Source organism: Electrona antarctica (genome assembly GCF_951216825.1).
Source record: "Electrona antarctica genome assembly, chromosome: 2".
NCBI classification, from domain to species: Eukaryota; Metazoa; Chordata; class Actinopteri; order Myctophiformes; family Myctophidae; genus Electrona; species Electrona antarctica.
The window spans coordinates 53588711-53614448 of record NC_136807.1 but is presented as its reverse complement, the minus strand read 5'-3'; the positions used below and the strand labels follow the sequence as shown (position 1 = coordinate 53614448).

The following is a 25738-nucleotide window of genomic DNA, read 5'->3' as shown; positions in this document are numbered from 1 at the left end:
CTGACTTCTTGTTTTGCCTCATTTGTGTATTGAATGTGGAAGGGGGAGGTGACAAACTGACATATTGAGCCTACGACACACAGTATGGCATCCCCCTAGTATCCTAGTATATTTACTGTTATATTGTATTGTTTGTGATATGGATCCTCCTGGGTCTGAAATAAAGATTGATTGATATCCCCCTTCACATTCAGTAGATCTCATGATGCTTTGTGGCCAGATGTAATTTCCTGGGGTCTGGTAGGACGGGTTCTCAACCCGTGGGTCGCGACCAATCTGGGGGTCGTCAAATTATTTTGGGGGGTCCCCGGCCAAAAACGTTGAGAACCCCTGTGGTAGGACAATAGCAAAAAAAAAAAAACATTTAGCCACTTGTTCGAATGCCCTGTCAAAAATAGCTTAAATCGTTAAAATGAAAGTAAGTATTCATAGGTACTGTAATATGTTTTCTGGATGTTGTATTTGCTGGTCCAAAATGTAACATTGACGATGTGGTATTGAAGTGCAATTTTATTTCTGCCTCTTGGCCAGTTCCCACTTGTAAAAGAGATGCAGTCTCAATGTGTTTTTACTGATTAAATAAAGGTTAAAAAAAAATATATATATATATATATACTTTAAATTGCTCTAATAACATGAACCTGGGTTGGGAAAAAAAGAAAGAAAGAAAGAATGAAGATAAATGCAATTTGTATACAGAGATATGAGGACTTTATTTGATTAATTTTATTTTAAAATAAATATACTCTCTCACACTTGTGCCAGTGATAACCCAATGATTTGTAGGCCTATAGGCCTATTTGTTAATGTTTGGTTGATTTGGTTGTTGTAGTTTTTGTGTTATTTGTTTCTATTCCTTTATGTTGTTAAAGTGTATATAACATTGTATTGTGTCTAGGACCTTCTCGAAAAAGACATAGGCCTAAGGGGTTATTATTCCTATAAATAATTAAAATCATCAATCACCATCCTTGTATTCAGTAACAGTTACACACCTCCTCCACCAGGTGGCGAAAGGCAGGAGCAGCTGCATCCTTTGCTGCGCATGCTCGTTACACGTTGACACGGAAGTAAATGTGTGTGGTTTTATTTTCAACCGTAATGGCGGAATCGGCGAAGTGGAAAGTTGTGGAACCTCTTTGTTTGTGATCCTCGACGTAAGAAAAGACACATTTTACACATTATTAGTATATTACAGTAGGAACCGAGAGCTTTACACATTTGAAAATGTCTCCTAAAGGAGGTAAAAGGAGTCAAATGGAGTTTGTACGGATGAAGATAAATGAACACATGACGTCGGTGGGAGAGGAGATATTGTGTGTTTTGGACAAACAGCGTGGTGTTGATGTTTGTAGTGTGACGCTTAATGTCAGTCGAGTGTATGTGTTGGAGCGCCTCAGCGCGGTGGGAGAGTTCATGTACAACCTCTTCCAGACAGAGATGGAGACACTAGCAACTCTGCTGGAGAAACAGAACAAACTGCTGGACGTGATGCTACAGCCACACCTCAGACTACACAGAGCAGGTTGGTAAACATGGTTACATTTCGTGCGTGCGTGTGTGTGTGTCTGTGTGTGCGTGTGTTTGGTGGGCGATTCTCATGAGTTTTTTTCAACTGTTTTAAATCACCTATTAATTCTAATCTAACAAGAGTAAAGTAAGTCAACTACTAGCCCCTCTCGGAACCCCCGTAAAGTTTCTGACATTTGGATCTTTACGTCTTTACGGAGGGTCCCTTTGCATCTATCCCACGTGAAATGGTATACAGACGCACATACCGTCGGAAAAGGCCGTGCTGCGGCCTTTGGGTGGTGGTGAGATGTTTCAAAAGAAGCATATGTCTGCTATCTTTGTTTGACCGTTTTGGCTGCTGTGAAATTCTCTCTTCCTTACGTCCTTGACTTCCTTATTGACATCCCATTGTACCGCCTCCAGCACCGGGGCTGGCTAGCTGCGCGTCCCTACGTTCCTGCCTCTGATCTGCTCTGTCTCAGCTAGCCAGCCCCATTTCGCGTGGTATAGATGCAAAGGGACCCTCCGTAAAGACGTGAACATCCAAATGTCAGAAACTTTACGGGGGTGCCGAGAGGGGCTAGTCAACTACATCATGACGTCCGACAGTGTTCTTAGTTGACGACAATGCAACAGACACTGCGTGCAGATTGTGTAGTAGTAGGTTATTTTGGCCATAGAAAAGAACATTGCGTGGATTCGAGGGACACACGCCCTTCCTATGCCCAGCTTTCATGGTTTGTGTGAACAAAAACATTGGCTTGTGATTGGCTGATCACCCCATAGCGATGATTTGATTGGCTGAGCAAAGTACATATTGAAGATAAATGTGAGGGCAGAAAAGTGACAATGCCAAAAGTGATTGGCCGGAATGACATTAGTGATGATTTCATTGGTTGAGCACGGAATGTGATGTATAATGATGTATGATGATAAGAGCGCCCCTCACTGGGAACAAAAATGGATTTGATCTAAAGGTGTAGCCTGAAGCCAATTACTTATTTTTCTATCCTTTTCACAATAAAAGCAAACTTAAAGAAAACAATCACACTTGTGTGATGTGATAAATGGTAAATGTTGCATTTATATAGCGCCTTTATCCAAGGCGCTTTACATAGATTGTGCATTACATTCACCCATTCACACACACATTCACACACCGATGGCGGGAGAAACCATGCAAGGCACCAACCAGTGTCTTGCTCAAGGACACTGCGACACTAACTCTGGGGGAGCCCGGGTTGGAACTGGCAACCTTGTGGTTACCATCCGGCCACAAGTAATAAGGAATCAGCGCACAACAATAACATTGAAAGTTTTAGACTTACGGTGCGAACTGATCACGTGCTGTAATGCTCGTTTGAGTACATGTAGAGAGCCTCCATGTGTTTTGGAGAATGTTGAAGGATATGTTATTTTGTCAGCTGACGCCCAAAAGCCACACAGCGTCTATTGAATTGATATCTCTGACAGTCAACATGCTGGGTCCAGGCTATCTCGGCTAGGGAGCTAACAACACGCCAAAATGAAGAAAATGCCAACACTCATTACGTGTCCGTTTTGCATGATTTTATTTACCTCTGACGAGAGTGAACAACGTACGTGTTTCGGCCTGGTTGGCCTTCCTCAACACATTGACTACTAGACGATGCGTATCATGATCTGTGTGCAAACTTAACTGCTATTCATTCACTGAGGAGAGAACACATGTGTGTCTGATCACTATGTATTCACTGAGGAGAGAACACACGTGTGTTTGATCACTATTTATTCACTGAGGAGAGAACACACGTGTGCCTGATCACTCGTCAGTTCACTCTCGTGGTGTTTTTCCCTCTCTCTGGTTCCATGTCCACATGTCTTCTCATCAAGTCAAGTTGTAAACATTGAGAACTGTTTTGACGTGAGGGCATCGAGGCGGAGATCAGACCACCCGAACATTTTCTAACAATGAATAATAATCCCTGTCGACCCATAGCTAAATTAGAGCGACAGACAAACGAGTCAAAGATAGTACAGATGGTGTGTGTGTGGCTGGCTGGCTGGCTGCGCAATGTGACACTTGGTGGAGAAAGCCTCGCAGACAATACCATTGCATGGATTTTTTATTTTTTGCAATGGCAGATTAGTCTGGCTACGCGAGGCTAGTGAAGAGTTCCAGCCTACTGCTGTAGCGTACAGATTAACACATGTATTTAGTTTTGAGTGTTGCAACCACTCCATTGCAGAGCTTTGTGTGTCCCTGGGTCCCTGGCTGGCTGGCTGTGTCCGTCCGACCACGACAATAGCGTTTGGTGGGTTTTCACCACCAAGTGTCACATATTAACTGTATATATGATGATTTCGGATGTGGCAGTGCAGTACAGTACAGTACAATGACACCTGGGGACGCCCACACGGTAACTCTGTCATTTCTCGAACATTTCGGATGCGGGGTGGCTCGCCAAAACCGGCCTGGAAGTTCCGGGGACCCCTACACAGTTTTGCACCAAAACTGTGCTCTCCTGTCAACTGATTGAAAAAGTAAAAGAGTAAAATAGATCGACACGTCTGTAAATGGCCACGACACGCTGACTCGCCAAATATGAGTCGTTTAACATCCCTAATTGAAGCCATTATTCGTGTCCCATCATAAAGTCCTCATCCATGTCACATCAAAGTCCTCATTGTTAAAATCCTTATTGTATTCCTTCATTCCAGACCAGTGTGTGGAGTCCAGTCTGCAGGTGAAGATCAGTCCTCCAGACACCACTGTTTCTATTAAACAGGAACCTGAATACCACCTTAAACAGGAACCTGAAGACCACCTTAAACAGGAACCTGAAGACCACCTTAATCTCAGTAAGTTTCAAGCTCTTTACACTTTACTATTTAGGCATTTAGCAGATGCTCTTTGTCCAGAGCAACTTACAGTAAGCAAGGTAAGCACATTCATCAAATGTATAGAGACAGTGTAGTGTCTCAGTGATCTAGCATCATACTGTAGGTAAACCATGAACCTAGCATGAGTCTAAACACTATAATATCGCATAATAAATAATCTGTACATTGAAACTAGACAAACTGTAGGATGCCAGGTCATGAAATTAACCTAGCATCTGTTTAAATAACATGCTATCTAACGTTTAGATGTTATTTAGACATATGCTGGGTTCATTTAGATTCTAAACAAGTAAGACGCGTGAACGCGGGAAGCGAACACAGCTGTTGTGGCAGTCTGACACACACACATATACACACACACCCTTTTTTTCTCTTTTTTAAAGTTTTTTTTTAAAGATTCAAGTCTTTAAGATTTTTTCATTTTTTTTCCTTTCTTTTTTTAAAGATTTTTTAAAGTTTTCTACTGTGTGTGTGTGTGTGTGTGATACAGTTGCACCCTCTGGTGGCGGGCAGGTGGTGTTACAGCGTGAAAGACAGACAGACAAGCCAGGCAGGCTTCTATAGTAATCGCTCACTACATTTGCAATTACATTTTAACCTCTGAATAAGACTGCATGGTCGTAAAGACTAGTCATGTGCTACGGCTAAAGTGGAGTCTGAAGGGGTGAGTTATTCTGATCTCTTGTGGAGCTATCATCAGGGGTGAAAGTGTGTCGGTACTAAGGATGTGAAGATGAACCGATGAATTGGTAATCGGTTTTAACATTAACAATGTGATTTGCATCTATGCGTTGACTCCTGGATCAATCTGAATGTACCAATAATCGGACTAGATCAATCTGAATGTACCATGAATCGGACTAGATCAATCTGGATGTACCATGAATCGGACTATGGTTCAGTTAAAACATCAGTAATCTGGTCCATCAGTGTTTCCATCATTCATTAGGGAATTTAGAGCGCAATAAAAACAGCTGAGCTTTTTTAACCGATGTGAATACTTTTTTTTCCATTGTTGAGAACTGCACCTGAGCACTACTGTGTGCACTAGCTTTTCATGTAACAGAGGAAACACTGCATGAAAAAAAAATCTAACTTTTACCGTTTCTCATTGTGTCTTTTCCCTGCACCTCCCTGTCTTTTCCCTAGACTCCCTGCACCGCCCTGTGTTTTCCCTAGACGTCCTGCACCTCCCTGTGTGTAAAGAGGAGGTTTCCTCTGAAGAGGAGAGGAGCTCCAGTCTGGTCCAGGAGAAACCAGAGCCTCCACACATTAAAGAGGAGCAGGAGGAGCTACTTCAAAGACCAGAAGAGGTTAATAGGCCAATGCTGACATTACTAGCAGTGAAAAGTGAACATGATGATGATGGTGAGAACAGAGACACAGAGCCTGTAGCCAGCACCTCAACTGAACACATGAAAACACAAGCTGATGTAGAGGACTGTGGAACATCACAACCAGCTAGTGATGAGCAGCTCCTCTCTTCAAACTGTTCTGAATCTGACATCACTGAAGACAGTGATGAGTGGCAGCCCAGTGTAGATCAGTCACCTTTAAACACACTGAAATCACACAAGACACAACATGTGGAAGGACAGAGAAGGTCTTTGAGCAACAAGATGTCCCGGGACCTGAAACCATCAAAAGAAACTCACTCCATGCAGAGTCACACAGGGAAGACAAATTTTAGTTGTGCAATGTGTTGCAAAAGGTTTAATCATAAGGGAAGTCTAAAAAGACACATGATGACTCATACAGGAAAAAAGCCCTTCTCTTGTTCAGTGTGTAGCAAAGGATTAAGTCACTTGTGTCATATAAAAACACACATGATGACCCATACAGGGGAAAAACCATTTACTTGTTCAGTTTGTAGAAAAGTCTTTAGTCAAAAGGGTCACCTAAAATCACACATGACGACTCATACAGGAGAAAAGCCAGTTACTTGTGAAGTTTGTAGAAAAGGCTTTAGTCAAAAGGGTCACCTAAAATCACACATGAGGACTCATACAGGAGAAAAGCCCTTCACTTGTAAAGTTTGTAGAAAAGCCTTTGCTGAGATGAGTGATCTAAGAAAACACATGAGAACTCATACCGGAGAAAAGCCCTTCACTTGTAAAGTTTGTAGGAAAGGCTTTGGTGACAGCAGTACTCTAAGAAAACACATGAGGACTCATACCGGAGAAAAGCCCTTCACTTGTAAAGTTTGTAGAAAAGCCTTTGCTGAGATGAGTGATCTAAAAAAACACATGAGAACTCATACCGGAGAAAAGTCCTTCACTTGTAAAGTTTGTAGGAAAGGCTTTGGTGACAGCAGTGCTCTAAGAAAACACATGAGAACACATACCGGAGAAAAGCCCTTCACTTGTAAAGTTTGTAGCAAAGCCTTTGGTCAGTTGAGTACTCTAAGAGAACACATGAGAACTCATACCGGAGAAAAGCCCTTCATTTGTAATGTTTGTAGCAAAGCCTTTGGTCAGTTGAGTACTCTAAGAAAACACATGAGAACTCATACCGGAGAAAAGCCCTTCACTTGTAAAGTTTGTAGCAAAGCCTTTGGTGAGTTGAGTAATCTAAAAACACACATGAGGACTCATACCGGAGAAAAGCCCTTCACTTGTAAAGTTTGTAGGAAAGGCTTTGGTGACAGCAGTGCTCTAAGAAAACACATGAGAACTCATACCGGAGAAAAGCCCTTCACTTGTAAAGTTTGTAGCAAAGCCTTTGGTTTGTTGAGTACTCTAAGAAAACACATGAGAACTCATACCGGAGAAAAGCCCTTCATTTGTAATGTTTGTAGCAAAGCCTTTGGTCAGTTGAGTACTCTAAGAAAACACATGAGAACTCATACCGGAGAAAAGCCCTTCACTTGTAAAGTTTGTAGGAAAGGCTTTGGTGACAGCAGTGCTCTAAAAACACACATGAGGACTCATACCGGAGAAAAGCCCTTCACTTGTAATGTTTGTAGCAAAGCCTTTGGTCAGTCGAGTACTCTAAAAAAACACATGATGACTCATACAGCAAGGGGAAATATTTAGCTGAACCAGAGGGCATGGCCATCAGTATCCACCTGTTTCCAGTGTCCTATGAGCCCTTGTGTGAAAGTTGTGCATTACTTCCTGATGATTTGTTTTGTTTTGTTTTAACCTAAGCTATCCGGATGGGGTAAACAGTGCTAGGTATTCAGGCCATTCACCACCAATAAAGATGTTTACATTTATTGAAATCCGAGTGCATGTGTTGTGTTTGCTCTGGATCGTCTGCCTTGTATTTCAAGTGCTGCTGGATCACTGAATGAAACCCCGCCCAGTGGAGTGAACACAGGGTGTATCTGTCCTCCCATTGGCTAGTGCCAATCACTGCTGGGTCATGGTTCACAAATGCTGAACCCTAACATAGATATAAAAAGCTAGATACCTCATTGCAATTATTTGGAGCGACCTGTATCACAGACAAGGTGGAAGTCAAGCGGAAGTGCAGAAGGTACACCAAAGACTTTTAATATACAAAGATAGTCATCCCGGTTGGAGCCACTAGAGGCAAAATGGTACAAATCCTACAAATGGTAGGCGTGGTTTGCTTCTTCTCCAACATACCTTTTAGTACAGCCTACTGCTGCACAATGTTTTGGTATTGTGACATAGTCAGTCAAACTTGTCTTTATAGGGAAAAGCATTTATTTTTCCACAGGTGGTGTGTATGACCTGATTGTGAATGTGAAATAAATAACAGATGGCAAAATGTCATGATTCCCAAATCAGCCCCAATCAACCAAGACAGTTATGGAAAAAGTCCAAATTCATGTCACAGACTCCAACCAGCTTCCGGTCTCCTAAAAAGGTGCGTGCCCACGTCACGCAGATACGGGAAGTAAAACAGAGATCTTGCTATTTCCGTCTTAGGGCACGCTGCCACTCAAGTGACTAAGACCCGCCTTCCTCTGATTGGCGTACCGAACGTCCGCTCTGTGACTCACGCAGAAACTTCTGTGGCTTCGTTCCCTGTAAGATGGTGCTCGAGAAACAACGGAGGTGACTACCTTTCTATGTCTATGGAGATGCAGAGTGACGCCCAGAGCCGAAGGAGGCGACTACTTTTCTATGTCTATGGAGATACAGACGCACCCAGAGCCGAAGGAGGCGTCTACCTTTCTTTGTCTATGAACCTGACCGTCATTCTTCACACCAGTGCATGCGTATTAACTTGTAGCGTGGGGAATGGACCTTCTTATAAGTGTTGTATTTGGGTTGGCGCATACGTTGTTCAGAGATACTAACAGTCCGACAGGCATTAGTCCGTGGCTCCCAACATGCATTGCTGGTTAACCCATTTAGGACTGAGGCCGATTCTAAAAAAATCTCTTCTAAATACTAAAAGTTTTCTGAAAAACGTTTCTATTTCTATATTTCGTTTCTATTTCTGTGTTTCTATGTCAGTGGTTCTCAACCTTTTTCATGCTAAGGACCCCCAGAATTATTTCTATTTGGCCGTGGGCCCCCATCTGAAAATATGTTTTTCTATAGGGACCCCTTCAGAAGCAAAGATTTGAGTTAAAAACGTTCGCTCTGAAAGAATATAGGCCTATTTAAAGATTTGCGCTACATTTTCACGATTTTTCCGCGCTACGAGCTTGTAGATCTGTTATTTTTCAATAGCTAAAGTATAACCTAATCCTTAAAACACTGAAAGGTGTTCCCGTCCTGAATGTGTTAAGACACATGCGTGGCCGGTTAAAACTCACCCGTGGCTTCCCTGTGAGGTTCGGTTTAGGTTGGGGTTTAGGATGTTGGACTAATGCCTGTCGGACTGTTAGTACGTCAGACCAAACGCATGCACCCGGATTTGGGATGACGTCCGCAGGCACATCAATGGCAGTGAATGTGTTCATGTGGACACAACAAACCTCTGGCTTGTCGTGTGCCGTCCATTTGCCATGTTTTTAACCTGTTGTACTGGCTGTACCTTTTAAAGATATTCAGTCGCAATGGATTAAGTCCCATTCACCAAATGCCTAAATTGTAATTTGTAAAATTGTCAATCTAGCTGGGTCCCAATTTGTTAAAATTGTGCACTTGGTGACAAGTTTTTGATTTGTGGCATGGTGGTAGGCATGGTTATAAGGTTTTCAAAAACCATCGCAAACGAGTTGGGCTCGCCCCCTAGTGGTCTGTTTGCGATGAATCTAATATTAAATTGATTAGTATATGGTTACAAATCAAAATAATTGATAAGAGATTTTCCAATGTATTATATTAGTATTGGGTGTGCTAAGTAACATACAAAAAAATTGGGGAAAAATAACTTCTGGAAAGGCATCGTTTTCAAGATGCCAATTATTTTGGATTTTAACCATATACTTTAATTTTATATGGTGGAGTATATTATAGTACATTGTGGGATGTATATTGAGATGGCAGGTATGTGACATTGAAAAGGACAAATCAAACATATGGGACACTTTATTAGAACACAAAAAAAATCGCTACAGCCTCAGTAATGAACCAGTGAAATTAGGGTATTTTATGATGCCTCTCATAAAGATTGCATTGCCAGCTGCAGTACACAGTTGAAACGGACCATAAGTGGGGCCGCTGTTTCATTTGGGGTCGTGGAATTTGTAGTTAAATAAAATATTATAATGTTTTTGCAACTGAATGGCTGGAAAATGGAAATGAAGAGTTTACATATAGTACACATAGTACATGCATACACCTTCCCTAATGATTATATCTGGTTTATTTATGGTGTAGGCCTATTGTCTCTATTATTAAGGTTAATGTAGCAGTCAATTTATATTGGGGGTCGGGGGGGTCCCGAGACGTTGCCAACACATTTTTGGGGGTCCCCGGCCAAAAACGTTGAGAACCCCTGTGGTAGGACAATAGCAAAAAAAACATTTAGCCACTTGTTCGAATGCCCCGCCCCCTGTCAAAAATAGCTTAAATCGCTAAAATGAAAGTAAGTAAAGTAAAATACTTAAAATGTCTCTAATAACCTAAAACATGAACCTGGGTTGGGAAAAAAAGAAAAGAAAGAAAAAGAAAAGAAAGAAAGAAAGAAAGAAGATAATGCAATTTGTATACAGATATTCTATTTTATTTTAAAATAAATATACTCTCTCTCACACTTGTGCCAGTGATAACCCAATGATTTGTAGGCCTATAGGTCTATTTGTTAATGTTTGGTTGATTTGGTTGTTGTAGTTTCTGTGTTATTTGTTTCTATTCCTTTACGTTGTTAAAGTGTAAACATTGTATTGTGTCTAGGACCTTCTCGAAAAAGACATAAGGGGTTATTATTCCTATAAAGAATTCCAATCACCAATCACCATCCTTGTATTCAGTAACAGTTACACACGTCCTCCACCAGGTGGCGACAGGCAGCAGCGCCTGCATCCTTTGCTGCGCTTGCTCTACACGTTGACACGGAAGTAAATGTATGTGGTCACTGGTTTTGTTTTCAACCGTAATGGCGGAATCGGAGAGGCGGAAAGTTGTGGAACCTTTTTGTTTGTGATCCTCGACGTAAGAAAAGACACATTTTACACATTATTAGTAGTCTATATTACAGTAGGAACCGAGAGCTTTACACATGTGAAAATGTCTCCTAAAGGAGGTAAAAGTAGTCAGTATGTGCGGCTGAAGATAAATGAACACATGACATCGGTGGGAGAGGAGATATTGTGTGTTTTGGACAAACAGCGTGGTGTTGATGTTTGTAGGGTGACGCTTAATGTCAGAGTGTTTGTGTTGGAGCGCCTCAGCGCGGTGGGAGAGTTCATGTACAACCTCTTCCAGAGAGAGATGGAGACACTAGAAACTCTGCTGGAGAAACAGAACAAACTGCTGGACGTGATGCAACAGCCACACATCAGACTACACAGAGCAGGTTGGTAAACATGGTTACATTTCGTGTGTGTGTGTGTGGTGGACGATTCTCATGAGTTTTTCCAACTGTTTTAAATCACCTATTAATTCTAATCTAACAAGAGTAAAGTAAGTCAACTACATTATGACGTCAGTGTTCTTAGTTGAGTGTTCTTAGTTGACGACAATGCAACAGACACTGCATGCAGATTGTGTAGTAGTAGTTTATTTTTGGCCATAGAAAAGAACATTGCGTGGATTCGAGGGACACAAGGCCTTCCTATGCCCAGCTTTCATGGTTTGTGTGAAACAACACGCCAAAATGAAGAAAATGCCAACACTCATTACGTGTCCTTTTTGCATGATTTTATTTACCTCTGACGAGAGTGAACAACGTACGCGTTTCGACCTGGTTGGCCTTCCTCAGCTAACAACACGCCGACTACTAGACGATGCGTATCATGATCTGTTTGCAACATAACATTCATTCACTGAGGAGAGAACACACGTGTGTCCTCAGTGAATACATAGTGATCAGACACACGTGTGTTCTCTCCTCAGTGAATGATCACTATGTATTCACTGAGGAGAGAACACATGTGTCTGATCACTATTTATTCACTGAGGGGAGAACACACGTGTGTTTGATCACGATTTATTCACTGAGGAGAGAACACACGTGTGTCTCGTCAGTTCACTCTTGTGGTGTTTTTCCCTCTCTCTGGTTCCATGTCCACATGTCTTCTCATCAATTCAAGTTGTAAACATTGAGAACTGTTTTGACGTGAGGGGATCGAGGCGGAGATCAGACCACCCGAACATTTTCTAACAATGAATAATAATCCCTGTCGACCCATAGCTAAATTAGAGCGACAGACAAACGAGTCAAAGATAGTACAGAGATGGAATATAGATTTTCCATTTTCGACATTTTTTGAGTGGTGCAACTGTGTGTGTGTGTGTGTGTGTGTGTGTGTGTGTGTGTGTGTGTGTGTGTGTGTGTGTGTGTGTGTGTGTGTGTGTGTGTGTGTGTGTGTGTGTGTGTGTGGGGCTGGCTGCGCAATGTGACACTTGGTGGAGAAAGCCTCGCAGACAATACCACTGCATGGATTTTTTTGTGTCACATATTAACTGTATATATGATGATTTCGGGTGTGGCAGTGCAGTGCAGTGCAGTGCAGTCCAGTGCAGTACAGTACAGTTCAATGACCCCCACACGGTAACTCTGTCATTTCTCGACCATTTCGGACGCGGGGCGGCTTGCCGGAACCGGCCTGCCACGGTCTGGAAGTTCCGGGGACCCCCACACAGTTTTGCACCAAAACTGTGCTCTCCTGTCAACTGATTGAAAAAGTAAAACAGTAAAATAGACCGACACGTCTGTAAATGGCCACGACACGCCGACTCGCCAAATATGAGTCGTTTAACATCCCTAATTGAAGCCATTATTCGTGTCCCATCATAAATGTCACATCAAAGTCCTCATTGTTAAAGTCCTTATTGTATTCCTTCATTCCAGACCAGTGTGTGGAGTCCAGTCTGCAGGTGAAGATCAGTCCTCCAGACACCACTGTTTCTATTAAACAGGAACCACCTGAAGACCACCTTAAACAGGAACCTGAAGACCACCTTAAACAGGAACCTGAAGACCACATAGATCTCAGTAAGTTTCAAGCTCTTTACACTTTACTATTTAGGCATTTAGCAGATGCTCTTTGTCCAGAGCAACTTACAGTAAGCAAGGTAAGCACATTCATCAAATGTATAGAGACAGCGTAGTGTCTCAGTGATCTAGCATCATACTGTAGGTAAACCATGAACCTAGCGTAAGTCTAAACACTATAATATCACACAATAAATAATCTGTACATTGAAACTAGACAAACTATAGGATGCCAGGTCAACAAATGAACCCAGCATTCGTCTAAATAACATGCTATCTAAACAAGTAAGACGCGTGAACTTTTTAGAGTGTGTGTGTGTTAAAGTTTGTGTGTGTTAAAGTGTGCGTGTGTGTGCGTGCGTGTGTGTGTTGTTGTGTGTGATACAGTTGCACCCTCTGGTGGCGGGCAGGTGGTGTTACAGCGTGACAGACAGACAAGCCAGGCAGGCTTCTATAGTAATCGCTCACTACATTTGCAATTACATTTTAACCTCTGCATAAGACTGCATGGTCGTAAAGACTAGTCATGTGCTATGGCTAAAGTGGAGTCTGAAGGGGTGAGTTATTCTGATCTCTTGTGGAGCTATCATCAGGGGTGAAAGTGTGTCGGTACTAAGGATGTGAAGATGAACCGATTAATCGGTAATCGGTTTTAACATTAACAATGTGATTTGCATCTATGCGTTGACTCCTGGATCAATCTTAATGTACCAATAATCGGACTAGATCAATCTGAATGTACCATTAATCGGACTAGATTAATCTGAATGTACCATGAATCGGACTAGGGTTCAGTTAAAACATCAGTAATCTGGTCCATCAGTGTTTCCATCATTCATTAGGGAATTTAGAGCGCAATAAAAACAGCTGAGATTTTTTAACCGGTGTGAATACTTTTTTTTCCATTGTTGAGAACTGCACCTGAGCACTACTGTGTGCACTAGCTTTTCATGTAACAGAGGAAACACTGCATGAAAAAAATCAAACTTTTACCGTTTCTCATTGTGTCTTTTCCCTGCACCTCCCTGTCTTTTCCCTAGACTCCCTGCACCTCCCTGTGTTTTCCCTAGACATCCTGCACCTCCCTGTGTGTAAAGAGGAGGTTTCCTCTGAAGAGGAGAGGAGCTCCAGTCTGGTCCAGGAGGAACCAGAGCCTCCACACATTAAAGATGAGCAGGATGAGCTACTTCAAAGACCAGAAGAGGTTGATAGGCCAATGCTGACATTACTAGCAGTGAAAACTGAACATGATGATGATGGCGAGAACAGGGACACAGAGCCTGTAGCCAGCACCTCAACTGAACACATGAAAACACAAGCTGATGTAGAGGACTGTGGAACATCACAACCAGCTAGTGATGAGCAGCTCCTCTCTTCACACTGTTCTGAATCTGACATCACTGAAGACTGTGTTGAGTGGCAGCCCAGTGTAGATCAGTCACCTTTAAACACACTGAAGTCACACAAGACACAACGTGTGGAAGGACAGAGATTGCCTTTGAGCAACAAGATGTCCTGGGACCTGAAACCATCGATAGAAACTCACTCCATGCAGAGTAGCACAGGGAAGAAAGGTTTTAGTTGTGCAGTGTGTTACAAAATGTTTAATCATGAGGGAAGTCTAAAAGTACACATGACGACCCATACAGGGGAAAACACATTTACTTGTTCTGTTTGTAGAAAAGTCTTTCGTCAAAAGAGTCATCTAAAAGCACACATGACGACTCATACAGGAGAAAAGCCAGTTACTTGTACAGTTTGTAGCAAAGGCTTTCGAGACAGTGGTACTCTAAAAAGACACATGATGACTCATACCGGAGAAAAGCCCTTCACTTGTAAAGTTTGTAGCAATGCCTATTGTGAGTTGGCTACTCTAAAAAAACACATGAGAACTCATACCGGAGAAAAGCCCTTCACTTGTAAAGTTTGTAGCAAAGCCTTTAATCAGTTTAGTACTCTAAAAACACACATGAGGACTCATACCGGAGAAAAGCCCTTCACTTGTAATGTTTGTAGCAAAGCCTTTAGAGGGTCGAGTACTCTAAAAAGACACATGAGGACTCATACCGGAGAAAAGCCCTTCACTTGTAAAGTTTGTAGCAAAGCCTATTGTGAGTTGGCTACTCTGAAAAAACACATGAGAACTCATACCGGAGAAAAGCCCTTCACTTGTAAAGTTTGTAGCAAAGCCTTTAATCAGTTGAGTAATCTAAAAACACACATGAGAACTCATACCGGAGAAAAGCCCTTCACTTGTAATGTTTGTAGCAAAGCCTTTGGTCAGTTGAGTACCCTAAAAAGACACATGAGGACTCATACAGCAAGGGGAAATAACTAGTTGAACCAGAGGGCATGGCCATCAGTATAATCCCCCTGTATCCACCTGTTTCCAGTGTCCTATGAGCCCTTGTGTGAAAGTTGTGCATAACTTCCTGATGATTTTTATTGGTTTTGTTTTAACCTAAGCTATCCGGATGGGGTAAACAGTGCTAGGTATTTCAGGCCATTCACCACAAATAAAGAGGTTTACATTTATTGAAATCCGAGTGCATGTGTTGTTTTTGCTCTGGATCGTCTGCCTTGCATTTGGAGTGCTGGTGGAACACTGAATGAAACCCCACCCAGTGGAGTGAACACAGGGTGTATCTGTCCTCCCATTGGCTAGTGCCTATCGCTGCCGGGTCATAGTTCACCAATGCTGAACCCTAAAGCTAAATTCCAATACCCAAAATCTCGGCCACTCGCTCACTCGGGGTCATTCCAGCTTGACCCGTGGTGAAAACCAAAAAAACACAGCCAGCCAGCCAGGGAGACATACAGCTGTCTATAGGAGTGGTTGCACCACTCAAAAAGATCAGATGTTTTCCAAATGGTAGAGGGAACGTACTGTGTGCGTGTGCGTGTGTGTGTCCGTCTCTGTGCTGCTCTAGTCTAGTGCACGTCTCTCGCCGTGTGTGCGTTTTTTACGTCATGCTTGCACATAGTGTGCACAGAGACGATGACCAATGATTCGAGAAGTGCCATAGGCTCATGGAAGCCTTTACCCCTCGATCACCTTGGCCGTCAACTCTGCACACAGGGAGTCTGGGAGTAAACAAAACGGCGCACACGACGAGTGACATGCATTGCACAAGAGCAGCTGACAGCGTTGACGACAGAGTCCTATGTGAAAATATAGGTCCCTGGCTGGCTGGCTGGCTGGGTCCGTCTGAGCACAAAAATAGCGTTTGGTTGGTTTTCACCACCAAGTGTCACATATTAACTGTGTATATGATGATTTGGGGTGTGACAGTACAGTAGAGTAGAGGGACCCCCGAGGATCACCACACAGTAACTCTGTCATTTATCGACCGTTTCCGGCCCGCCACCCTGGGCGCGTTCCTGTGGGTCAGTTCACACAGGTGTGATTTTGTATTAACATTGGGGCCGTGCAGTCGATGCACATTTGTGCTCTCCTGTCAACTTATTGAAAAATTAAAACAGTCAAATCGATCGGCTACGACAAGTCGACTCACCAAATATGAGTCATTTAACATCCCTAATTTAAACCATTATTCGTGTCCCATCATATAAAGTCATTATCCAGGTCACATCAAAGTCCTTATTGTATTCCTTAATTCCAGACCAGTGTGTGGAGTCCAGTCTGCAGGTGAAGATCAGTCCTCCATCCACCACTGTTTCTATTACACAGGAATCTGAAGACCACCTTAAACAGGAACCTGAAGACCACCTTAAACAGGAACCTGAAGACCACCTTAAACAGGAATTTGTAGACCACATAGATCTCAGTAAGTTTCCATCTCTTTACAGTTTACTATTTAGGCATTTAGCAGACGCTCTTCATCCAGAGCAATTTACAGTAAGCAAGGTAAGCACATTCATCACATGTATAGTAGCTGGGGGCAAACTCGTAAGAAATCACCATAATTTGGCTCTTGGTGACTAGTTTTTGAATGTTGGCGTAGTGTTAGGTATGGGTATAAGGCTTTCAAAAAGCTGTGCAAACTCGTTGGTTGCGCCCCCTAGTGGGCTGTTTGCACAGACTCAAATATTAGATACGTATAGCTATGGTTGTAAACCAAAATAATTGATAAAATAGATTTTCAATGGATTCTGTTACTATTGGGTGTGTTAAATAACATACTAAAATTTTAGGAAAAACGAACAACCAGAAAGGCATCGTATTCAAGATGGCGTCCACGGTTGCTAAAATGAGCTAAAATGCCTATAAACAGGGATTTAATATGTTAAAAATAATGCTGGGCCGTTATCGGCGTTAACGTGCTGCGTTAACGCGAGACTCTTATCGCGCGATAAAAAAAAATATCGCCGTTAATCTATTCTCAAAGTTGGGTCTGGGAGCTGGGTCTCTGTAACTGTGAGTGTAGCCTTAGCCTACTTCAAATGGAACCAAAGGACCACTTTCTAAAAATAAACTACAAATCTGTACAAATGGACTAGACTACCCCGTGCTGACCTCCGCGGGGACCCCCCTTATCCGCGGACCCCCACACAGACTCCCGCAGTTGGTTGGCGCGGACCCCCGTGGAGGTCGGCGCGGACCCCCGCAGTTGGTTGGCGCGGACCCCCGCGGAGGTCGGCGCGGACCCCCGCGGAGGTCGGCGCGGGGGTCCGCGATAGTCTGCGTGGGGTCCGCGCCTCCGCGGTAGTCTGTGTGGTCTGTGCGGTAGCATCAGATGCCATCATCCATGGTTTACTATGTGGGTGATGATTTGAGCTATAGAGATGGCTGAGTCTCTGAGAAATTTGGAGGGAATGTTGTCATGGCCTGTGGCCTTTGTATTGAGTTTGTGCTTGAAATGTACTGTAATTCTGCAAACTGTTAATAAATTCTTCAATCAATCAATCAATCAATCACAACCAAAACAAACTCTAGGTCCGGACTAGCTTTTGACGGTTGCCACATTTCGTGACTGAGAGAGAAACAAGCAACCAGGACAATGAAAATGTTAACAAGTCAGAAAATCCTAAAAAGTCAGAAAATAAGTTTAAAATTAGCAAATATAGCAATGTTGTTTTAGAGCAGAGGTTCTCAAACATTTTCATCTCAGAGACCACCAATATTTTAAAGAAACTTTACAGATAAACAAGTCCAAAGTAGCTTATAATGACTAGACTTGGCAACACTGTGAACAGTTCCACAAACTCACAATATGAAATATAAGGTATTAATAGGCTAGTTGTATTGTTAATATCCATAATTAGGGCACCTTCATGGTCTAATGGGCCACCTGGCCTGAGAAATGCATTCTCAAGGACTTACTTCTGGATATTGTAGCGCACACATATTTTGAATGACTTTGGCAGACTTCAAATGAGGCATTTTAATCGTGATTAATCGCGATTAACTCCAGGATTGCAGTGCGATTAATCGCGATTAAAAAAATTAATCTATGCCCACCACTAATAATAACACACAACTAGAAAAGTCGCAATTTTGAAAAATTGCAAAGTGTGGTTGCCGTAGTCGCTTACATCCCACTAATATTGTCAACCAATTACAATGTCATGTTACTCCTGTGATCATGCGTAAGTAAGTCGGAGGGGATATATCCTCTAAAAATCATGTTTTTGCAACAAACGGTTATATTTTTTGCATTTGCGACCTAACCCAGGGTCCACTCTAGTCTAAATAATTCATGTTCGAGCGGTAGATTAGATTAGATTAGATTAGATTCAATTTATTGTCACTGCACATAGTATACAAATACTTTGACAATGAAATGAAGAGCGGTAGCATGTGGGACTGCATGACGAACGCGCCCGTATACATTTAGAAACTGTCCCCAACCCTGAATCTAATCCTGTCTAGAATCTTTCAGACGCTTACGGCGGATGGGTCTGTTGTTTTGTGCCTGGATCAATGTTTTCCCTTGTTTAGCCCTGTGTTGGTCGATGTGTCCTTCAGATCTTTTAAGTGATTTGGAAATTCTGTAACGCTTGAATAATTGGTCTTTTGACTCTTTGCTACAACCTCTTTTTTCCTGGACTCTCTTGAAAAGTAATTTGAAATTTTCTATGACGCTTGATTGTTTGGTCTGCTGCCCCTGCAAGGGAATTCATGTCTTTATAAACGATTGTAAAACATAGATTGGTTATGTAACCAACAACAGCCAATTAGCTACTACAAACGTTATGCAAAGCTCGGCAAACCTGACTTCCTAGCGGAAGTTAGGTTGGTTACTCCGTGTAGCCAGGCAGAGTTGAGCCTCAGGGGCCACCATACAATGCCTGCACTGGCACTTCCTCATTGTCAATCAGAGTGAGTATCTGTAGCCAGTCTACCAAACATAGGCTCTTGTTGTTGCTGGCCTGGCTGTGGGTCTTCCGACCTGGGTCTCATTGTTTTGTGTTCTTATCTTTCCCTGACTCGTGAGCAACATTGATGCATGGTTATTTTTGATAATTGTATTAAGTAGTATTTAATCATTTTGTTACTCCCAGGTTGAGGTCATGTGTCTCGAGTCCTGAAGTGACGAGTCCATGTTCCAAGAGGGATAATGTGAAAGAACACAGACAAGCCAAGGTATATACTGTAAATTATTTGTTGTGGTGTTTATTTAGTTTATTTATTTTCCTATTCTTACTAAATGTCTGTCTCTACTTCCGTAGTTATCACCACTGCTGTTTTATTTGGCCTGAGTTTTATTGTTTGTTTTTATTGTTTATTGAGCCATTTCTTCTGTCAATACCTGGTTTTGTTTGTTTTCTCCCCAACACTGTGACGGACTGTACTGCCATCCCGGAGTCAACTGGGGCCGAGGGGTGCAGCCGACCAGTTACAGGGGTGCACATAGGATCACTATTACCCATGACATAGTAAGGTTGACCTTTGTGTGAACGCGAGCACCTCTCTGCACGGTGTCGCTCTTTCTCCGGCATGCTTTTGTGTTGAAGTTTGTGTGTTTAGTTTATGTCCTTTGGTTGTCAGTTTGGGTAAGGTTAGCTCCTAGTTTAACTCCCCTTGTTGGTTGGTCGACTGTTGCCTCCCCTGGCCCATTGGCCTTGAATGCAGTGGGTTTGTTTTATTGTGAATATATTGTTATATATTAGGAGGTTGTAACATTCAATTATCTTGTACATTGTGGCTTTTGTAATTCACATGCTTTTAATTAGGAAATATAATAAATATAAAGTGTTTTACATTGTAAGGTTAATAAAACACCTCCTTGTGGTTGGGGGAACTTGTCTCAAGCCCTTGTCTCAAACTTGTTTATGTGGGGAACCCGATTTACCGGACATGTATTAATTTCCTTGATCATTCAAGGTGGCGTAGTCATAATATCTAAACTTAAATTCCTTGCCAGCACCCTGTTGCATCCGGAAGAATAATAAAGTGTGACAATAACTAGTGTGGTCACACTAATAAATAATCTGTACATTGAAACTAGACAAACTGTATGATGCCAGGTCAATAAATTAACCCAGCATCTGTCTAAATAACATGCTATCTAAATTACATTTTAACCTCTGCATAAGACTGCATGGTGGTAAAGACTAGTCATGTGCTACGGCTAAGATGGAGTCTGAAGGGTTAAATCTAAGGATTCTGAGATCCACTCTTGTGGAGCTATCATCGGGTGAAAGTGTGTCGGTACTAAGGATGTGAAGATGAACCGGTGAATCGGTAATCGGTTTTAACATTAACAATGTGATTTGCATCGATGTGTTGACTCCTAGATCAATCTGAATGTACCATTAATCGGACTAGGGTTCAGTTAAAACATCTGATCCATCAGTGTTTCCATCATTCATTAGGGAATTTAGAGCGCAATAAAAAACAGCCACGCTTTTTTAACCGATGTGAATAGTGAATACTTTATTTTCCATGGTTGAGAACTGCACCTGAGACCTACTGTGTGCACTAGCTTTGCATGTAACAGAGGAAACTCTGCTTGAAACAAATAATAATAATATCAATCTTTTACCGTTTCTCATTGTATCTTTTCCCTAGACTCCTTGCACCTCCCTGTGTTTTCCCTAGAAAGAAGAAGGGGAATGGAAGAAGACAAGAGAGGAGTTGACAAGAATAGCTCGGGAAGTGAAGAGCAACAGAAAGAGAGCGAGTCAAGTGGGTCAGTCGGGGGAATAGAAAAGTTTGCTGTGGGGATGATTGCTGAAGGACAGAAGGATGGCGTCTTTAGCAATGCAAGTGAAGTGGGGCAGTTTGTAGAGAGACAAATTGGGAAGGTGAAGTTGGTAAGGGTAACAAGGACTGGGATGGTCATCATTGAGTGCAGGGATAAGGACCAGAAGGGAAGGGCAGTAAAGATGGTCGACTTTGAGGGGTGCCCAGTAAGGTGCTTCGGGCTAGGAGAAAGAGAAATAAGGAGGGGAGTAATCAGTGGGGTCCCTCTGACAACGGACACAAAGGTATTCCTTGAGGTGGGGGGGATAAATGAAGTAAGAAGGCTAAGCAGGTACCGAGAAGGAGAGCGGGAGGAAACGAAGTCAGTGCGACTGACGTTCGAGGGAAGTGCTTTGCCAGAGAGAATATATGTTGACTATTTGTGTTACAGGGTTAGGCCATTCGAAAGGGCGCCACTGAGGTGCTTCAAATGCCAGGAGTACGGGCATGTTGCTGCGGTGTGTGGGGGAATCAGAAGATGTGGGAGGTGTGGGAAAGACAATTGTGAGGGAGGGTGTAAAGAACAAGAGGAAGGAGTTAGGTGTTTTCACTGCAGTGGTGAGCACTATGCAGGGGCACCACAGTGCCCAAGGAAAGAGACGGAGGTTAAGGTGAAGAGAATGAGAGAAGAATCCAGGGGAATGTCGTACGCGGAAGCGGTTAAGAGAGTGAACGAGAGAGTGACAGCGCCACAACCAGCACATCCAGAAGGGGAGAACACAGAAAGGTCGGCAGATAAGAACGTGCTATTCATGGACAAGAGACAATTCCTAGCATTCGTGGCGATGGTCATTAACTGTGCGGCGGATATCAAAACAAAATCTGAGAGAATCAAGATGGTGCTAGACGCAGCCAGGAGGTTCCTGAATGTGATGGATGTAACTGGAGAAGAACTGGACAACACCCTGAGGGAAGGATTCGCCCTACCCAGGCAACTGGGCCCGGGTGAAAGGCAATAAAGGGAAGAATAATGAGGGAATGGGGGCACGTCACTTTCTGGTGTACAAAGAGGGGAATTATTCTAACTTTACAGTGGCTATAAGAGGATATAGAGCACCGAACTGTGGAGGGCAGTAATACGCCTAGTAGCGTCTACACTGCCGGAAACCCTAAAAGAAGAAGAAGAAGAAGTGACACGTTGACAAGGAAGTAAATGTGTGTTTTATTTTCATCCGTAATGGGGGAATCGGCGAGGCGGAAAGTTGTGGGAGCTCTTTGTTTGTGATCCTCGTAAGAACAAAATAAATTTTACACATGATTAGTATATTACAGTAGTAACCGAGAGCTTTACACATTATATTAGTATATTACAGTTGGTGAAAATGTCTCCTAAAGGAGGTAAAATGAGCAGGGCCGGTTCTAGGGGGGGGCAGGGGTGGGCACAGCCCACCCAAACGTGCGTCCTGCCCAACCAATCAAAAGTTATGGGGATCCTTTATTTTTTTGCCTATAAAAAATATCATGAAATATCTGTACCGTTTCTGATTGGGTGGGCACTGCGCAGCATTTTTAGACCCAACAATGAACGCATACCGCAAAAGTTGTGTCTCGGTAGCGAGGCGGAGGGACCCGACGTCTAGCAAAATTAGCACAACAGAGAAGTGTTCAGAACACAACACAGGGCACACACTGAGGAGAATGAGCTGCCTCGAAAAACCCCTACACATAACCACGCCTCCAGCAACAGATCCACGAATCAGGAGTTCTACATGCTCAAACACAGACAATGAGAAAATACGTTTCAGTGATTATTTTCTAAATAAACTTTATCTCACACAATCACTCTCTCTGTGTGCTCCCGTCTGCTCACTCTGTTGGTAGCAAGAAAGAGAGCGACATGCATCCTTTCTTTAAGCCTATAAGCAAAAGCAAGCCTAGTGCTGCTTCTGCCTCTGCAGTGAGTGCAGTCCCTAGCACATCTGTTAGCACTGTTGCTAACACAGAGGCTATCGCTGCTGTTGCCTCTGCAGTGAGTGCAGTCCCTAGCCCATCTGTTAGCACTGTTGCTAACACAGAGGCTATCGCTGCTGCTGCTGTTCATTCCCCCCCCACAGCAGCGCCGTGCAGACAGTACCAGTTCACTTTGCAGGTTGGAAATCCGCTATAGAGCGGATACGGAAACGGACGTTTGTCTGACTAAGGTATACGTGCAAATGACCGGATATAGAAGGCGGGCTCTCTAATCCACTAACGTTCAAACCATGTTTCTGGTTGGCTGACAAGACTGGCACAACGCAATACTTAGTTCTGATTGGTTCATAAAAAACAAAAAAAACAAAACAGGAAACTAATAATGAAATGCCGGTGGCAACCTCCTTTTATATACTCTATGGTGGCAACTGTTTTGAGAAGTAAACTAAAAAGTCAGCAGAAGAATGCGCTAAAAATATATATAAGCAAAATGGCAACGCAACCAACATTAGCTCAGCTCTTTAAGAGAAAGGAAAGAGTTGAAGAAGATAATGTCATTAAAGACAAAGTTAGAAAAACAACCAAGACCATACAGTTGCATGACAGAGAGTGACAGATGGGGAGGAGGAGGCAGAAGTGGCAGCAGGACCAGCATCAAGCACAGGTAATAATAATAATAATAATATTATGAAATTCCTGATATTATATCAGGAATTTTATAGCACAGTATAACTGTGCAAAAAAAAAGCAGTTTTCTATGCATTTCAGGGGTACTGTGGGTTTACTTTGAACCCCAAATGTTATTGGCACAGTATACAAAAAAGCAGTTTTCTATGCATTTCAGGGGTACTGTGGGGTTTGAACCCCCAATTGTTTTATTGGCTGTGCCAAAAAAAAGCAGTTTTCTATGCATTTCAGGGGTACTGTGGGGTTTGAACCCCACAGTACCGGGGTCGTCCGGGGGCGTCCGGGGTCGCCCACCTTACAATTCTGTCTGCCCACCTGAGTGGGGCTGGCTAAATCCGGCCCTGAAAATGAGTCAAATGGAGTCTGTACGGCTGAAGATAAATGAACACATGACGTCGGTGGGAGAGGAGATATTGTGTGTTTTGGACAAACAGCGGGGTGTTGATGTTTGTATTGTGACGCTTAATGTCAGAGTGTTTGTGTTGGAGCGCCTCAGCGCGGTGGGAGAGTTCATGTGCAACCTATTCCAGAGAGAGATGGAGACACTAGAAACTCTGCTGGAGAAACAGAACAAACTGCTGGACGTGATGCTACAGCCACACATCAGACTACACAGAGCAGGTTGGTTAACACATGGTTAAATTTCGTGTGTGTGTGTGTGTGTGTGTGTGTGTGTGTGTGTGTGTGTGTGTGTGTGTGTGTGTGTGTGTGTGTGTGTGTGTGTGTGTGTGTGTGTGTGTGTGGCTAAGCAGTAGACAATTCTCATGCGTTTTGCAACTGGTTTAAATCACCTATTAGTTCTAATCTAACAAGAGTAAAGTAAGTCAACTACATTATGATGTCCGACAGTGTTCTTAGTTGACGACAATGCAACAGACTGTGTGCAGATTGTGTAGTAGTAGTAGTTTTGTGATTTTATTGGTTGAGCATGGAATGCGATGTGTAATGATGTATGATGATAAGAGCGCCCCTCACTTCACACATGTGTGATTTCTTCTTCCACAACAAATGGATTTGATCTAAAGGTGTAGCCTGAAGCCAATGGCTTAATTTCCTATCCTTTGATTCTTTTTCACAACAAAAGTAAACTTAAAGAAAAAAAGAATCACACCTGTGTGAAGTGAGGGGCGCTCTTATCATAAGATCTCATCTCATGAACAACTGAATTTATGTGATTGGTTAGCCAATTTACTTAATGTCGTAAATTTCCCCTTCATTGTCAATGGCATTTAATGTTTGTGTTGCCGCAAATTTACGTTATATTTGAGGGACATGACCTAATTTCTACTTTCATTGTCAATGTCAAATATGAGACGTGTGGGGACAAAAGCTGTATATAGGAAGGGCTAACGCCCCTAAAAAAATCACACTTGTGTGAAGCGAGGGGTGCTCTTATTTTCATACGTCCTCACTTTTCTGTCCTCACGTTTTATCCTCAATACGTACATTGCTCAGCCAATCAAATCATCCCTATGGGGTACACACAAAGCTGGGCATAGGAGGGCCTGGCACCCCTCAAAAATATACATAAAAGAAGGGGGAAAAAAACCTAAACAAAGGAAAAATCAAACAGAAGAGAAACATACAACAGCGACTCTTATTAGGGACGGGTACAGGGAGGAGACTCGCTCAGAACGACATACTTCCTTTTTCCAGCCTCACGGTGGCGACAGTTATAAATTAGTCCCCACGGGAATCCGCGATTCCGCGATCGCAGAATTTACCGCTGATTTCATAGCCGTCCGTGGAATTCTCGACCATCCGTGGAATAGTAGAATGTCCGTGGAATAGTCGGACGCCCCCGTTTTTACCCCCAGGATTTTGTACTGGGGAAAATTCCGGGAGCGTCCGTACAACATGACAAAGTTACTTATTACTACCAGTAGGTAGTAATAAGTAGGTAGTCTACGTACTATACTAAGGATTTGTACATGTTGAGGTGTCTGACAACACTTTATTATTTAGGTCTTGAGGGGACATAAATAAGGCGAGGACCGAAACGACGGTCCGCCCTCTAAATGGTCCCTTCTGAAACGGAATCTGTGTAAATGGTTCCTACTGAAACTGAAT

General features: G+C 42.8%; 1 protein-coding gene and 1 long non-coding RNA gene across 2 annotated transcripts in view; both read left to right on the top strand.

Annotated features, from left to right (window-relative positions):
- Positions 1-21034, top strand: part of LOC306934163 (uncharacterized protein) — a gene marked incomplete at its 3' end in the record, with an annotated part of 363058 nt that extends 342024 nt beyond the window's left edge. The window contains exons 4-5 of the mRNA XM_079516681.1: positions 16545-16690; positions 20927-21034. Of these exons, the coding sequence (XP_079372807.1) occupies positions 16545-16690; positions 20927-21034 (254 nt within the window). The remainder of the gene's footprint in view (positions 1-16544; positions 16691-20926) is intronic.
- On the top strand, positions 1125-7305 carry LOC306917241. The gene is made up of 3 exons (XR_013789124.1): positions 1125-1525; positions 4213-4353; positions 5545-7305. It is a non-coding gene; the product is annotated as an uncharacterized lncRNA (long non-coding RNA).
- Positions 21035-25738: the final 4704 nt, after the last annotated feature.